Genomic DNA, 17,724 nt, shown 5'->3' on the forward strand with positions numbered 1-17,724 from the left:
CTCTTCGCCCGAAAGATGGAGAGGTTCGCGGCGGCTGCTCCGGCGGCGAGGGAGAAGAAAAAGGGGTTGTGGGATTATGATTACGAGAGCTTTGTGGATGTGTCAAAAAGAGTCATGCAAGGAAGGTCTCGGATGCAACAACAAGAAGTTGTTAGAGAAGTGCTCTTGTCCATGCTGCCTCCAGGTGCGCCTGCTCAGGTGGATATTATATATTTTATCTTTAACATTTTCTAAATTAAACTTCTTTTATTAATGAATTTTTTTTTTTTTGGTGATTGATGTGTCTTTTGTTCAGGAAATGTCTGCCTTTTATCTTTCTAACCAATTTAAATTTTAATAGTTTATATATATATATATATAATTGGAAATAAATGTTTGCTATTTGGGCAACAAGCAGTGATATTAAAGTACTAATTAAATAGTGTGAAAATGGCATGTTTGACTTTGATGTGATTTTATTTTGTCATAAAAATAAACTCTTAACTTTAAAATAATACAGAAATAATGATATGATGGTGATTAAATAGAAGAAAAAAAAATGACTATGTCAGTCGATCAAAATGAACCACCAAAATTTGACATGTGCTATATTTGGAACTAAATTTTGCAGCAAGTATGATATATATCAAATTTAGCATAAAAAATAATTCTCCATCTGATGGTGGTTTTATTATTCAAATGCTAAAATTTAGCTTTGGCATAATTTAGCATTACATAACAGATACATTGTGTCTTGAATTAGTTAATAACTCCTGGTTATGACATTTGTTATGGTAAATTATGACAACAAGGATCCTAATACTCTGTTATAAAGTACTGTGTGGGTCACTGTTTAATGTATTTAGTATTTTTGAGGATTTGTTCTGTTTTGTGTTCTCTACATGCAAGTCGTAATGATTTATGATAAGAGCCACCAGGGAGTGGTATGTTTCGGATTAACTTCTCAAGGCAAAATGTTAAACAATAAGTTTAGAGCGGGTTAAATGGTGATTAACTTATTCCCCTTACTTGCAGTTCAGGAAATTATTTCCACCAACAAAGTGGGCTGCAGAGTTCAATGCTGCATTGACAGTCCCTTTCTTCCACTGGCTAGTTGGCCCTTCTGAGGTAATCATACTGACGTACACACACAAATATAATACATATAGACGAGTTTTCAATAGTTACGTTTCTATCTGTAGTTACTTTCAAATATAGAAATATGAAGGATTACATACTTTTCCGCCTTAATTTAGGTTATAGAAGTTGAGGTGAATGGAGAGAAGCAAAGAAGTGGAGTCCACATAAAGAAGTGCAGGTAAAACCAGACATTTCATATCAAAGTTGAAGCAGAGTAAGAACTAAATAGGAAGAAAGTTTTTATAGGTAAATTCTAATTACAATCTAACTTTTAGTCCCTCCTCATTAAGGTACTTGGAGGAAAGCGGCTGCGTCGGAATGTGCGTGAACATGTGCAAGATTCCAACTCAAGATTTCTTCACTAACGAATTCGGACTTCCGTTAACCATGATACCAAGTAATTCAACCCGATTTTGTTAATCACTGATGGCCAAAACGTTCTTTCAAAATAGATGTCATTTAACTTTGCTTCATGTGACGTTATTTGTCCATCTCTCATCCTCAGAGTTTGAAGATATGAGTTGCGAGATGGTGTACGGCCAAGTTCCACCCCCATTTGAAGAGGATCCAGTGGCTAAACAGCCATGTTTTTCTGAAATATGTAAGTTTTGTACAAGTGATATATATATATATATATACACACACAGAGAGACATATATGCATTATATAATGTTCATTTTTCTCCTTACTAAAGTGTTATCATTTGCAGGCTCTATGGCCAATCCTAGCTCCAGTGTCTGTCGTAAATTAGAAGCTTGAGAAGAACAGAAGAGAAGTATTTCTACCTTGTACATCTCAACAATGCGCCAAGCATTGCTGTTTATTCACTTGTTTTGTATATGTCATACTTATACAATCATAGAGTCCTAGAGTGACCTGATACAAAGGCAGGATCTCAACTTCTTGGAGAATCAGAGAGCAGCAGTGTACAATATTTATATGATAGCCTTAGCCAATGTCTCATTTTCTAAGGCTTGAGTTGCTACTTCGTTATTCTTGTACCCCGCGAATTCGTTTCATATGTTATATAGTTGATATTCTACTATGTGGTAACCGAAAAAAAAATAAAATAAAATAAAATTGACTCAGTTGGATATAGTTTTTCCTAAAAAATAAAATAAAAATAAAAATAAAAAAATAAAACCTTAGGAGCATAGTATAAAGCCAAGAAGGAGGCTTCCCACGTCTCCTTTTAGTTGAAATTGGAATGTGACTAACCGTTGAAGGAGACTAGTTAGCTCTTGGTCTTTGATTGTTCAGGAATCATATTGAGTGTTTTTTTTCTTTTTTTGTTGGGTTCATTATTGGGTTACATGAACATAAAAGTAGACACTACAGATCTCATATCCTCACTAAGGCACAAAGAGACTATTATCAAAATCAACTAGTGTTGCTGCTGTATTAAATCAACGATCTATTACTATTTACAACCAATATGACGTGGCTAGGGTTGTGCATAAAACCTGTCAAACAGTCTAAATAGGCTGCACCATCCTGCCCGCCCGCCGGTTGACCAGAAAAGACCGACGGGGCCAGTAACCGACACGATAATTAACTTGGGCGGTTTTATAGATTTTATGAACATTTTGGCTCGTTCATTTCACCGATTCGAGTTTCGTTATAGTAAAAAGCTCTCAGATTCAGTCACATCTAACTTTTTTACTGCAGTAAAAAGCTCTCACATAAAATCACATCTCAACTCAAATTAAAAATTCAAATCAATAAACTAAACGGGTCTTTAGTAATAATGAAGGCTTGATCTAAAGGCTTTTTTCTTCTTTTTGGGTCCGTTTGATTGCAAACTTGCCACTCTCAAGTGATACTTTTCGTTAGATAATGAAATTATTAGATCTGATATTACGTCTGATGTTTCAGATGATGTTAGAACACTATCTGGAATACTACCAGCATTCTTACTATTCAGATTAATTACCAAGGAAAGACAGTAATGCAGAAAGTAAAATAAACGCACACGATATGTTATCGCAGTTCGGTGCGCACACCTACTCTGCAGGGCCACGCCCAGATAGTAAACAGTTTCACTATACTTCAAGAATTACAACAATGACGGACTTATTCACTCAAGGACTCCCTCCTAGACTATGACGCCGCTATGATGATATCGCACAATGACTCTGTTTAGCGTGCATCACACGTCTTCTAAACTGCACGGCGAACTCCATTCGACCGACAGAGCTTCCTCCCGAAAGCAACAAATCCCTAACGCACAAGGCTCACCAAAAACTCACACTCTTTTCTGAAAATATTCTATTAAACCCCACTCTTCTCTCTTTTAATGAGCAGACTTAATGTCTTTTTATACATAACTAGCAATTTGTTCATGTTGGCACAATCCAAATTTCCTTCTGAAAAATCTCTCCACAATTTTTTCTGCAGCAATCTCACTACGATTTGATCTTATTTCAAACCTTCAAATTGGAATTCAGATTATGCACCATCTTTAAGCCCGAAAACTTTGCTAGATGAAACAACCTGATCTTTTTGTTTAAATCAACCCGCACCATTCTTGAAATTCAAATCAACATTATATCAGCAAGTGATGTTCTAAATCCTTTTCAAATCCAAATTGCCCTTCACAATTTGAGCCAAGCCCACCTTAGAACCAAGCCCACATTAGAACCAAGCCCAATCAAACTTCCAAAACCAAAACCCATAACCTGCATATAGCTCTTCATGTCTAAAGTTATCATCCACGCACAAATATATATATATATATATATATATATATATATCAAAGTCTATTTGCAGACTTTCACTCAAACACGTTTTCTTTAAACTGATTCGGCATGCTCTTGATCAAAAAACACAAAATCTTCGATTTAAATTCTTCATCAAATCTTATCTTCATTTAACCAAGTCTTTATCTTTATCTCTCCAAATCTCAACTAATATCTTTGTGTAATCTTTAACTTCAAATCTGATTTTGAATCTTGTTTTGCAATACGAAATCTTCTTGAACTTGTTTTTTGAATTTTTACAATATTGCCAATAAATTGGCAACTAATAAAAATACTTAACAATCTCCCCCTTTGGCATTTTTTGGCAAAACTAACAAGAGATCCTAAAAATTCAAAAACGTAAAAAATTACATTGTTCTCCCCATTTTTTGACAAAAATAAGCCAAAGACAAAATGGAAAAAAAAATAAAAAAAATCACACCCTAGACATGTTGTAACATTTGTTGGAACACTCGGTGCAACACTTCGCACTAAATATCTTTGAGGGCATTGATCTTCGTAGCTTACTCCCTCTGAATCTTTTATGTGTCTTACTCCCCCTGAATGTAGCATTCTTCTATGTATAATACTCTTAACACCTGTCAATCGCTTAGTACAACCACTACCACTACACCCACAATCATTAGTGCATGCTTCTAAAGAAGTATAAGCCTTATGACATCTCAAATCAGATTTCCTTACCCACACACGTCTAGAAAAATTATTTTTCACATCAATCTTCACGTTAGGTGTCTTCTTTGAGTTTGCAGAATTTGGTGAATTAATAAACATACCTCTCTTCAAAGCATTTAAATACTTGTAGCATCGCGGTCTTATGTGGCCAAGTAAACCGCAATAATGGCATGTGAGAACAAAACTTATATGTCGAGGGGATGAGATAGTAACATTCTTAGTAGAGGAGGTCGGAAGCTTAGGGGCAGACGTCTTCTTCACAAACACTGTTTTGGACATTGAGCTCTCACCAATATAGCCAAGGCCATGTCGATCACCACTCGCTTTTCCTATCGAGAGAATGTGATCCAATTTTGTGGTGCCGGAATTCATCATCTTCAATTACTTTTGAATGTGGTCTAGTTCAGCTCTTGTCTCCTGCGGCTTTTTCTCCTTTTCAACAGCCCGAAATTCATAGTTTACAGTAACCCTCTTAAGTACATCATTCTCTTTAATAAGCTCATCGACTCGCTTCCGCAAAGACTTATTCATTTTAACCACCAAAACCCATTTGTTGAACATGGTTTCATGTGCCTCCTGGATTGTCTCCTCAGTTAGTTCTTCACCATCGCTGGAACCGTCATAATCTGAAAAATCTCTATTTTCATCTGGTTTTTCAGAGTGTGTTGCAGATGATGCTACAGATGATGTTACAACATGAGCTGTGACACGATCTGTAACACTACAGTTTGGAACATCTTAGTAGACATTGAACACAACATAGTTGTTCACATGATCATCATCTTCCTGGTTGCCTTCAGCATCCTCATCACTCCATGTGACGTTGAGAGACTTCTTCCTCTTTTTGAGAGTGTTAGCACACTCAGACTGAATATGACCGTAACCGTCGCACTCCCGACATTGAATTCTCCTATTCTTCTTCTTATCATTGGAGGAATTTGTAGCTCCCTTATTTCTCTGAAAATTGTTGGAGTTGTTGAAAGTTGGAGTTTGGTTCTTCTCGTTAAACTTCTTCATCACCCTATTGAAATTTTTAGTCAATCGAGTAAGAGACTCCATTAAGTCTTCATCTTCTTCTTCAACATTATCTTCCACTTCGGCTTGGAAAGCAATCCTTTGAGAAATCTCTGTCTCCTTCTTATTTTGACTTAGATTCATTTCAAATGTCCTTAGTGATCCCATCAATTCATCAAGTCTCATAGTCTCATTGTCTTTCGCCTCTTCAATGGCAGTGACTTTGTAGGCAAATCTCTGTGGTAATGATCTCATGTCTTACTGACAAGTTTTGCCTCGGGAACTTTTTCACCAAGAGCAAAGGATTCATTAGCTATATCACACAACCGTGAATTAAATTCAAAAATAGTTTCAGTTTCATGCATTCGAAGAGTTTCGAACCTGGTTGTTAGCATATTCAATTTTGATTATCTGACTGCGGATGTTCATTCATGAGCCACCTCCAGAATCTCTTATGCTTCTTTTGCCGATTCCCATGTGGATATCATTTTGAACCTGTGAACATCCACTTCGTTGAATATTGCATTGAGCGCACGTGAGTTGTAGTTGGCCAATCTGTCTTCATCAATGCTCCATGACTCTTCAGGCTTGAGAATCTCCTTTCCTTATGCATCCTTTGTTTCTGGATGCTTCCATCCGATTAGGATTGCACGCCATGCTCTTTCATCTTGAGCCTTGATGAAAGCCTTCATCTGAGCCTTCCAATAAGAATAATTCGAGCCATCAAGGAGAGGTGGACATGACACTGAACCTCATTCCTTCAGCAAATCCATCTTAGACGTAACAAATCAAATTTTCCAAGATCTCACCGAACTTATGGTCAGTGAACCACTCTGATACCACTTGTTAGATCTGATATTGCGTCTGATATTCCAGATGATGTTGGAACACTATTTGAAATACTACCAACTTTCTTACTATTCAGATTAATTTCTAAGGAAAGACAGAAATGCAGAAAGTAAAATAAATGCACACGATATGTTATCGCAGTTCAGTGCGCACACCTACTCTGCCGGGCCACGCCCAGACAGTAAATAGTTTCACTATACTTCAAGAATTACAACACTGATAGACTTATTAACTCAAGGACTCCCTCCTAGACTATGACGCCGCTGTGATGAAATCGCACAATGACTCTGTTTAGTGTGCACCACACGTCTTCTAAACTGCACGGCGAACTCCCTTCGACTGACAGAGCTTCCTCCCGAGAGTAACAAATCCCTCTCCCGAAGGACGACCTCAATAACGCACAAGGCTCACCAAAAACTCATAGACTATATTAACTCTGCTCATTAAAAGAGAGAAGAGTGGGGTTTAATAGAATATTTTCTGAAAATATTCTATTAAACCCCACTCTTCTCTCTTTTAATGAGCAGAGTTAATATCTTTTTATACATAACTAGCCATTTGTTCACGTTGGCACAATCTAAATTTCCTTCTGAAAAATCTCATTAAAAAAATCTCTCCACAATTTTTTCTGCAGCAATCTCACTACGATTTGATCTTATTTCAAACCTTCAAATTGGAATTCGGATTATGCACCATCTTCAAGTCCGAAAACTTTGCTAGATGAAAACAACCTGATCTTTTCGTTTAAATCAACCCGCACCATTCTTGAAATTCAAATCAACATTATATCAGTAAGTGACGTTCTAAATTCTTTTCAAATCCAAATTGCCCTTCACAATTTGAGCCAAGTCCACCTTAGAACCAAGCCCACATTAGAACCAAGCCCAATCAAACTTCCAAAACCAAAACCCATAACCTGCATATAGCTCTTCATGTCTAAAGTTATCATCCACGCACAAATATATATATATATATATATATATATATATATCAAAGTCTATTTGCAGACTTTCACTCAAACACGTTTCCTTTAAACTGATTCGGCATGATCTTGATCAACAAACACAAAATCTTCAACTCAAATTCTTCATCAAATCTTATCTTCATTTGACCAAGTTTTTATCCTTATCTTTTTAAATCTCAACTAATATCTTTGTGTAATTTTTAACTTCAAATCTGATTCTGAATCTTCTTTTACAATACGAAATCTTCTTAAACCTGATTTTTGAATTTTTACAAAGATTGTCAATAAATTGACAACTAATAAAAATACTAAACAGAAATCAAAGGTTTCTAATATACAAAGATCATTTTGAAGCAGGCGTTTTGTGTTGCAAATAGATGGTCTTTGAGCGATTGTCTTTTATAAAGATAGTCATCATTTTTGAGTCTCTTGGGCGCAGAAGTCTGTTTCAATTCTTTTGATGCCAATTGCCATACAGATTTCCAACCTCAGGATTTTAAGTCAAACAACAAGACCTGCAATGCATTAGTCCTTGAAAAAGGATATTTATCTCGGGATAAAAAACTCTTATCACTCAACGACCGAATGCGGGTCACACAATCTTGTTTATTCGTTTGGCCCGCGTGAATAGCAGGGTTTTAACTCTGGGACGGACAAAAAGGGTTGCTCTTATTCTACGGTGGAGTCAGATGAAAGCCTGCCATGAACTGTTTTGAAAATTAAAAAAAAAAAAAAAAAAAAAAAACAGAGAGAAGGGCAACAACTTTAGCTATTGCAGTAAGAAAAGTCCTGTCATTCTGTCAACAATTCTGGGGAAAAATCTGGTAGTTACTTCAACTTGGTAAGCTTTTTGGGACATCTGAAAGCGAAAACGGGCGGGTCCAAGTCTCTCAAAATTAAGGAAGCGGACATTCATGGTGGTTGTAATCGCTACCAAATCAAAACATCATAGAAAGAACCACAATACATTGAGATGTATACACATTTTATCACTGATTCAACGTTAGAAAAAAAAAAAGGATAAACTAATCAATTGTGACATAATAAAAGCTGAAAAAAAAAATCAACGAATAAGATTGTTTAAGCATTATCTAATGACTTCATATTTGGATTGTACATACATCCTGGAAAAATGGGATGCACGCAGAGCTCTGTTAAGTTTTTGTCTTGATACTAATTTTTTTATTTTTTTATTTTTTTACAATTTCTTTCCTTATTTGCACCCTTTAAAATTTTTTAAGTACAAATTTGCCTAAGTTTTGATTATTGAGGACTCATATTTTAAACTTAAAATTTCAAATGAATAAAAAATCAAATATAGTACTACATAAATTCACAACCTTTTCACCTCTAAACTATACGAAATGAATTAAACTCTATTACATCCTTTCAACAACAACAAAAAAATCAATGATACTGATAGATAAACAAAGTTAAAATGTTTAGCGTCGTAATTTTGTTCAAAATTTTAGTTTAATTTACACACCCCTGAAAAAAAAAAAAAACAAAAAAAAAAATTCTAGCTCACACACGGTATCTTCATTCCAAAACATTTTAGCATTTTTATGGAAACCAAGAAATTTACCAAGAATCAGTAATTACCATGTGTTTTGGCAACGCAGTTTTTCACGTGATCATCCACGAATAAGCTAGTAATATAGCGAATGCCATTAGAAATCAGGTGTTCACATCACTGGCCTGCTGCACAATGCCTGCTGCACAATGCAGCCTAATTTCAAAAGTTTCTCAAAAGAGAAAATAAGAATTTAAGAAAAAGAAAGATACGAGGCTTGTTTGTTTTCTCAAAGTCCACCGTCAAAAACACACAAAAAAACACGCACCTCTCTTTCTTCCCAAAGGACACCAAAAAGTTTTTCCCACCAAAAATATTGTGAAATCCGTGACCAAACCATGTGAGACTCTTTTAAGTTATTCCGCAACTCAATCCCATGAAATTATGGTATTGTGGTTGAAGTTTTAGGCCTTTTTAACCAATAAAAACCGACCAGCAAAAAAAAACAAAAACAAAAACCTAAGGCCAATTCTGTGAACCAGCACCCTTTTTTGGGGGACATTTCTCCCGCTTAAATTGAACAAGTGGCTTGATTTAGTTGCCATTTCAACCCGTTTTTACCGGTGTCTTTAGTGACTTTTCACCTTCTCACGGATCCCAATAGGAAAATGTTGAACTGAGTAAGTGTTTTGGAGGACATTTTTGTAATATGGGTGAATATTATATTATTTTATGTCTTTTTACAAATATATTTGGAGGGTATAATAGTAAATTTTCATAATAAAATGTTTAAAAATAGCGTCCCCCGCCGTAACCGGCTTCATGAAAAACGTAATACTTTTATGGCGAATCGTAACGACTTGCTGGTGAGTCGTAACATAGAGAAGAGTATTTTTAGATATGGAACTCATTTTTAACCGTGGTAATAAGACGACATGTTGTTCAATGAATGTGAATATTAAGGCATGTTTGTTTAATGCATTTAAAGCCATGAATTTGATTATGTTATAGTGTTTTTTTCTCACAAAAAATTTAAAATTCAAAAGGTAGAATCAAGAATCACTTATTTTAATGCATAAACCAAACAGGCCCTTAGTGTTTGCCATCGTAATAGTCTTTAAGAACAACGTAATACTCTTGTGGCGAGTCGTAACGAAGTGTTTGTGAGTCGTAACAGAGAGAAGAGTATATTTTTGTAACCGAAACTCATTTTTGTTGGTTTCCAACACGATTCCGGGCGATTTGTTCTAGCAGAAGTGGAACATAGTGGATCGACTGCATAACAAAAATTCCATAAACTTTTATTTATGCTATAGATCATATTAATTCATACTTGAATAATTAATCACATTAATTATTACCTTTGCAGCAATTAGGATGATATCTTATAGTCTTTGACCCTCGAATGTCCAATGCTCTGAGCTCCGGTACAGAAAACCGTAAGTCTTTCTCGTCTAGTCATTGGTTCTACTAAACGATGTGTGGGTACAAACTTAGAATTAATCGGGAATGATCACTCAACTAATTTTCTTTGCAGTCAATCTCAACACATGAGCAAGACTGAATTGGGGAGTAAAAAAAACTTTTCTTTTATGGCTTTTCTCTCTAAGGAACACGCCAATCTATAGGGGGAGACTGAAAATTAGAGAATCCCTTCACCTCTTTTTTATAGATTTGATCTCAGATTCCTAGATTTTAAAGATAATTTCATCAAATCTATTAAGTATCTTGAGTTTGAATCTAATTCAGAATCAAGTAAAACTCCCACTTAAATTTGAAACAGCTTAATTTCTCTATCTTGGAGCTTGTAGAACACGCCCCTGCCACACACATTGTGTGTATGTGGCGCCTACCTTTAGTGCAAAGAGGAGATAATTCCGAATTTATTTATTTAAAAAATCACATTATCTAAAATTTAAATTAATTCATAATTAATTTATTGAGTTTAGGATTCTATAATTTTAAATTATCATAATATCCCTTGTATCGAGTAGAATTTATAACAATGACGCAAGAACTTATAGATTTATAGTATCAAGCTCCAATAAAATTATTAATTAATCAAACTCTTTAATTAATTAATTAATTCTATTAATTTCAGAATTACTTCACTATAAACTTAAAATTACACTCTCGATATTGTAGGCAATTATATTTATAAATGTCCATTTAATATAGTCATTCCATATAGATCAATTCTCCATAAATAATTCATCATTATAGCTAGGATGTGAAATCCGTTAAATTCTCTAATTACTTTTTTATCCTTGAGTACTATTGATTATCTAATGGACAGTGATTCAAAAAATAAATTCATGAACCAGAATGTTCCTACTAGTTTAAGTACCAAATCAACACTGTAAGGGAATTATTTATCTGCTTCTTTCTCAAGAAAGAACGGAATCAATCTCGTATAATAACATTCGCGGCTACCTATTTTATCATGTCTCTAAGATACAAGAATAGGACTTAAGTGTGTCAAAATCCATACCAAAGATGAAAGTATCGATATTTGTAGAAATATCGGTACTTAAATTTTACAGAAATATCGACGAAAATGTCGATATCAGTGGAAATTGACGTAAAAAATAGAAATTCATACTAAAACACTATATTTTCAAATGAGACTTTAAAAACCTTAAAATAGATAATGATACATTAATTAGATAAAACTCTCAATCAAAATACCAATTATTTGATAAATATGAAAGGTAAAGTGTGATCATAATACTATGAATACTAAGCACATATTAACAAATTAAGTAAAATAACTAAAAGTTAACATAATACATATAACATACATATATGGTTTCATACATGATGATAAATTATCAATACTACAAGGAGCTTTTAGGAGGTTGGAATGTATTCTGAACACATTCTTAGTTTAAACAATATTAATATCAAGACAAAGAGTTTGAATAGTTTCTTATATAATTTTAGACATGCCATATTTTTAAGATTTTTTTGAAAAGTAAAATAATATATATATAAGATTGCGGAAATTTCTTAGAAATTTACCCATATTCCGCAAAATTTTCGTAAAATTTCCACGATATTCGGTCATTTAACACTACATTTTACTCAGAAATAGAAATTTTCGTGAAAATATCGATATTTACGAAAATATCCATGAAAATTTTAAGATATTCTGCGGAAAAGATACTACACCCCTATTTCCATATCAGTGCTTCTAAAATACGGAAATTTCTGTAGAAATATCGGTGAAAATGTCGATATTTTCATTATTGGTCCATACTGAGTAAGTCAAAAGATACAATTTTATAAATAGCAGTATGTTAAGAACTCAAAATTGAGATCGTTCTATATATAAACATCGGTAGACTCGAATCAATTTTCTATACTTACTGAAAATTATTAGAACGAGTCTTGTCCTGGTCCTATATAATCACATTATGTATAATACACTCACTTCAGTTTCTCCATACTAATGAAGCGGATAAGCTCGTTCTATTCGTAATGGGAATAACATGCATTAATAATATTCTTGATTAAAGATTATGAACTTTAGTCAAATTCATTACGGACTTGTCTCGATTATTATCTTTAAATATTATCATCTAGTATATAGTACTCATATACAATATTTAAAGTCACATAAATAATCGTAGAATTTTTAATAATATTCATAAAGTATTCAAATAATACATACACGATATAATGAAATTTCTCTTTTATTAAATAAATAATAAAAATTTTAACATATCTCATACTTTCAGGATACCAATCCTAGTAATTTTTAACCGTAGTAATAAGAAGACACGTCATTTAATTAATGTGAATATAATTTCAACTGCCATAACCGACTTCAAGAACAACGTAATACTGTTATGGCCAATTGTAACGAAGTGCTCATGAGTCGTAACGAATTACATCAGACTTCCCCTTTTTTTTTTCCTGAGAAACTCAACTGGTAGCCCGTCTCGTCTGATGTATCATTAATTGTCCTTCAATACCCTTTCAAATTTGCACTGTTGGATCATTTAAAAGTTAAGAGATACTCATCGGACGGCCACAATTGAGTGAGGACAAGTACATGCATTAAACAAGTGGGGGACTATAGCCATGTCCAAAACCGAAACCTTTCATGCAAAATTATTAATAAACAACTTCCCACCCTTTTTTTTTTCCTCTTCTTTCTTTCTTTCTCTGTCTCTAGGCACCACTCAAGTCATTGATAGGCGCTTCAGATCCCTTTTTTTTCTTTTCTTTTCTTTTCCCTTTGACGGCCCATGTGATTCCTCTCTATATGTATCCGTGATTTTGTCATGATACAAGACAAAATACACACACATAAGTAAATATATATATATATATATATTGTATATACGACCCGCCAAAATACCACACCGCGCCTTAAATTATGGTATCCAAAGTCCCTAAAGTCTAAAAACCATGCCTAACCCCAAATTTCACTAACGTTGATTACGCATATTAATGTGCATGACTTTTTAAGCTTGATTTGACAGTGAAATTCCTCCCCCCAAAAACTGCCAAAAACCCTGCAAAGAATCAAGGCAAAAAAGTTTAATCTTAAGACGCAATTTTGCTATTTTGTTATTTATTTATATTTGATAATGTAACCAGATAAAAATTAAATATCATAAATTTTATGTTAACTACACAATTTATATATATATATATATATATTATCCTTTTGTTTCTTTGCCATAACTTTCAGCTTTCCTATATCCAAAGAAATGGATAAAGTCATAAAAACATTTGCTTGTTGTCCCCACAACTCATACGTCTGATTTGCCGCAGTTGATCCCGTGAACAACATGACTCTCTTTCCCCTTTTTGTGGCTCACTTCTTAACGACCAACGAACCTCTCAACTTCTCCTCACTTCTTGCCTATAAATAGCAGTACACAAACCATTCTTATCATAAGCACTAAAAGCATTATAAGCTTTGTATTAGCTAACAAAAAGAAAATGACAACTTCATTTAAATTCTCCTTCACGATTGAAATTCTATGCTTAGCTCTTTGCTCTCTCACTTTAAGTTGTCATGCCTTCACTTCTATGGACTATTCTACTGCTCTTGAGAAATCCATCCTTTTTTTTGAAGGGCAGCGGTCGGGAAAATTACCGCCTGATCAGAGGCTCACATGGCGGGGTGACTCTGGCTTGTCTGATGGCTCATCCTATCATGTATACTTGATTAGTTTTATAACACATGTTTTTGTTACTTTTGCATATACTTATTAGAATATAAAACTATTGACACTGACACGCCTGCTTTTAAAAATTTAAATTTGTTAGAGAATTGGTAAACTAACATGGTCTCAAATCAATGATACTAATTCACATGGTTTCTTGTTATTTGTTTGTGTGAATTTCAGGTCGATTTAACAGGTGGCTACTATGATGCTGGAGATAATGTCAAGTTTGGATTGCCAATGGCCTTCACCACCACGTTATTGGCATGGAGTGTTATCGAATTCGGCGACGAAATGGGCAGCCAGATTGAACATGCCCGAGCCGCCATTCGCTGGGGGTCAGATTATCTTCTAAAAGCAGCCACTGCCACTCCAGGAACCTTATATGTCCAAGTAAGCTAAACAAAGCTAGTTACGAAAATTGAAAACAATGAAATGGAAAACCCTGTTTGTCCAACGTATTAGAAGTGTTGCAGCCTATGAAAACAGGACAGAAAAAAGGCTTTGAATTTAAAGTTCACTGATTTATTATGTTGGTGCAGGTGGCAGATCCAAACATGGATCATAAGTGCTGGGAAAGGCCTGAAGATATGGACACGCCGCGGAATGTTTACAAGGTGTCGACGCAGAGCCCGGGATCCGATGTTGCAGCAGAAACGGCTGCTGCATTGGCTGCAGCCTCAATAGTGTTCAAGAACTCCGACCCTTCGTACTCCAGAAAATTACTTCAAACGGCCATGAAAGTATGCCATGAACCAAAATATCATTGTTTAGCAGTACTTTTATGATCATTTTCATTGCCTTCATTGACAAGAAATCTTCAAAATGTGATTTTGCAGGTCTTCGATTTCGCGGATAGGTATAGAGGTTCTTATAGCGATTCTCTCAATTCAGTGGTTTGCCCATTTTACTGTTCCTACTCAGGATACCAGGTAATCTAACAGCATTTGATTCTAGCTTTCTTTTCTTCTTTATCTCCGCGGTTAATTACTGATAAATTCCACTTGTTTTATTAGGATGAGCTTCTCTGGGGCGCTTCATGGATTCATAGAGCCTCACAAAACACTTCATATTTGGATTATATAAAGTCCAATGGCCATACAATGGGCGCTTATGATGATAACTATTCTTTCAGCTGGGATGACAAGAGACCCGGGACCAAGGTTCTCCTTTCCAAGGTTGAACCTTCACAAACTTTTCCATTTTGCTTCCTGCAAAATCAAGCGATCACAAAATCTTGACAAAATTTTATTTGGTCTCTCCAGGACTTCTTTGAGAAAAAGACTCTGGAATTCCAGCCATACAAATCCCACTCTGATAACTATATATGCTCCCTAATTCCCGGAACATCTAGTTTCCAAGCCCAATACACACCAGGTAAACAATATTTTACTTAGAAATTAAAATGCAGTAATAAAGGTTTAGGCAATAAATAATTGTATTTGCATATTACGCACCCAAAAAACTTATTTGCTATAAAAAAACAATTAGTGACTCACCTATACTATAACCAGAGTAAAATGTGAAAATAATAAAATCTCCCATTTGTCTTATCAAAACGTTGTGTTGCCCCCTATATTTTCAGGAATGATGCACTTATACCCTAACTAAAAAGTTCTTTTGGTAGAATGTTATACCGTTTGGAGCGGATTTTTTTTTTTTTTTTTGTTTTAACACAATTATTTCACAGGTGGACTTCTTTACAAAGGAAGTGCAAGCAATCTTCAGTATGTGACTTCTTCAGCTCTCCTCCTGCTCACATATGCCAAGTACCTCAATCTGAATGGGGGAGTTGCAACGTGTGGAAGCTCAACAATCACAGCGGAAAAGCTAATCTCACAGGCAAAGAAACAAGTTGACTACATTCTAGGAGACAATCCAGCAAAGATGTCTTACATGGTGGGGTTTGGCGAGAGATTTCCTCAGCATGTGCACCACAGGGGTTCCTCTGTGCCGTCCATACATGCGCACCCCACCCGCATTCCCTGCAACGATGGATTCCACTACCTCGACTCCAGTTCTCCGAACCCGAATGTCCTTGTTGGGGCTATAGTCGGCGGCCCTGATAGCCGTGACAATTTCGCCGATGATCGGAATAACTACCAGCAATCTGAGCCTGCTACTTACATCAACGCGCCCTTTGTTGGCGCCGTGGCTTACTTCGCAGCCAAACCTAACTAAGAACTTAAAATTAGCATTATTGGAATCATGCACGAGGATTAGTATCAATACCACGTAGAATGTGAGGTGAGATGTAGTGGGATTGAAGTGAAATATGTATCCTCTTTCCCATAAAAGCTGCATCATATTTAGAGTGACTTGAAAGTTTAGTAATTACTTTTGAAGCCTCTTTTTTCTTTTTTTTTTAACATGCAAATTCATCAAAGTTTTTCACCTAGTACCAAAAAAAAGTACACATAATCCATTAATAGACAAATGATACAAAAGAAGAGAAGCCAAAAAAAAGCCAAAGGAACTTATGACAGCCCTTAATTAACGCAAATCAAGGCTGTTAGGAATTAGAAGCTCCAATTCCTGCTATTCAAGAGCAACAAGGAAACAAGAAAGAGAACAAAAACAAACAAAACACACACGAGTTTCAACGGTTCTATTCTCAACGTGATGACAACGGTCACTCGTCGTTACAGAATTTTAATATAACTAGAGCGAGAAGTACAAAGTACAATCTCAAAAATGTCCCTCTCAGCCTCTTTGTTTTTCTCTAACGAAAATGATGTCAAACCAATACACACCTGGAATTAGGTCCATTTATTCCATTAGATGAATTATCAAAAAGGTTTTCCATTACGAGTACTGATTTAGAGGATTTGAAAAGAAATATATTTCCTCTGATTGATAGATAAATTCATAGACCTATAGGTGGGATAGGAGAATTTATAAAGAGAATAGAGATGATGATAGAGATCATACAGAAGAATTCCGTACGAGTACTCTTATTTGAACGAAGTGAAAAAAATGCAATCTTTCTTGTCTAGTAGAACAAACACTACAACAATAACAACAATAAGTCTTAATCTCAATTAATTGGAGTCGGCTATATGGATTTCACTTTTTCACACAACTCTGTTCGAAATTAAACTTTTTTGAAAGCCTAGATCTAAAATGTATTTCTTAATGACTTCAGTCTACGTAATTCTTGGTCTACCCCTCCCTCTTTTAGTATTAGGTATAAGAATGTCCTCCCAAATACGAACCGGTACTTTTAGCGGTCTACGTGTTCCTAGTATTAGGTATTAATGTTTGTTCTGTTTGTTCTAATAGAACAAATACTAATACCTTAAATTTATCCTAACACCGAATCCGTTCAATCAATTCACATCTCCATAAGATTGTTGCACATGAATCGTAAAAGGGGTATCAAGGCATGAGAGGGCAGTGAAGCCAAAGAAACTTATTGACAAATAGTCCAAACCGCTTAAAGTAGTGATCATGTGGTATCCAAATAGTGAACGAAAAGATATATGCCATTATTTAGCATGTGTTCGGCCACCAAGAAATCCCGATTCTTTTGGAAGTTATGGAGCCATTTTTGGCCCCTTAAATTTGTGCCACTAAATGAATGTCGCTTCTGAACAGCAGTGGATTCAGTTTTTCAATACTAAACAACAAATGTGCCCATACCTAACTAGC

At 35.0% G+C, this 17,724-nt stretch overlaps 2 protein-coding genes across 2 annotated transcripts in view; both read left to right on the top strand.

The window, feature by feature from the left end:
• The window catches only part of LOC21398454 (beta-carotene isomerase D27, chloroplastic), a 2,635-nt gene extending 505 nt beyond the window's left edge, over positions 1-2,130 (top strand). Inside the window, 6 exon segments of the mRNA XM_010101904.2 lie at positions 1-198; positions 1,015-1,107; positions 1,236-1,297; positions 1,410-1,516; positions 1,625-1,720; positions 1,829-2,130. The exon segment at positions 1-198 is cut by the window's left edge and continues 30 nt beyond it. Of these exon segments, the coding sequence (XP_010100206.2) occupies positions 1-198; positions 1,015-1,107; positions 1,236-1,297; positions 1,410-1,516; positions 1,625-1,720; positions 1,829-1,878 (606 nt within the window). The 3' untranslated portion in view covers positions 1,879-2,130.
• Positions 2,131-13,817: 11,687 nt separating this feature from the next.
• On the top strand, positions 13,818-16,410 carry LOC21398455 (endoglucanase CX). The gene is made up of 7 exons (XM_010101905.2): positions 13,818-14,065; positions 14,257-14,466; positions 14,616-14,816; positions 14,913-15,005; positions 15,090-15,251; positions 15,339-15,450; positions 15,764-16,410. Exons 1-7 carry the CDS (start codon positions 13,847-13,849, stop codon positions 16,252-16,254), a joined length of 1,488 nt encoding a protein of 495 aa, XP_010100207.1. The 5' UTR covers positions 13,818-13,846; the 3' UTR covers positions 16,255-16,410.
• Positions 16,411-17,724: the final 1,314 nt, after the last annotated feature.

This window comes from Morus notabilis, unplaced genomic scaffold (genome assembly GCF_000414095.1).
Source record: "Morus notabilis unplaced genomic scaffold, ASM41409v2 Scaffold1388, whole genome shotgun sequence".
In the NCBI taxonomy this organism is placed as follows: Eukaryota; Viridiplantae; Streptophyta; class Magnoliopsida; order Rosales; family Moraceae; genus Morus; species Morus notabilis.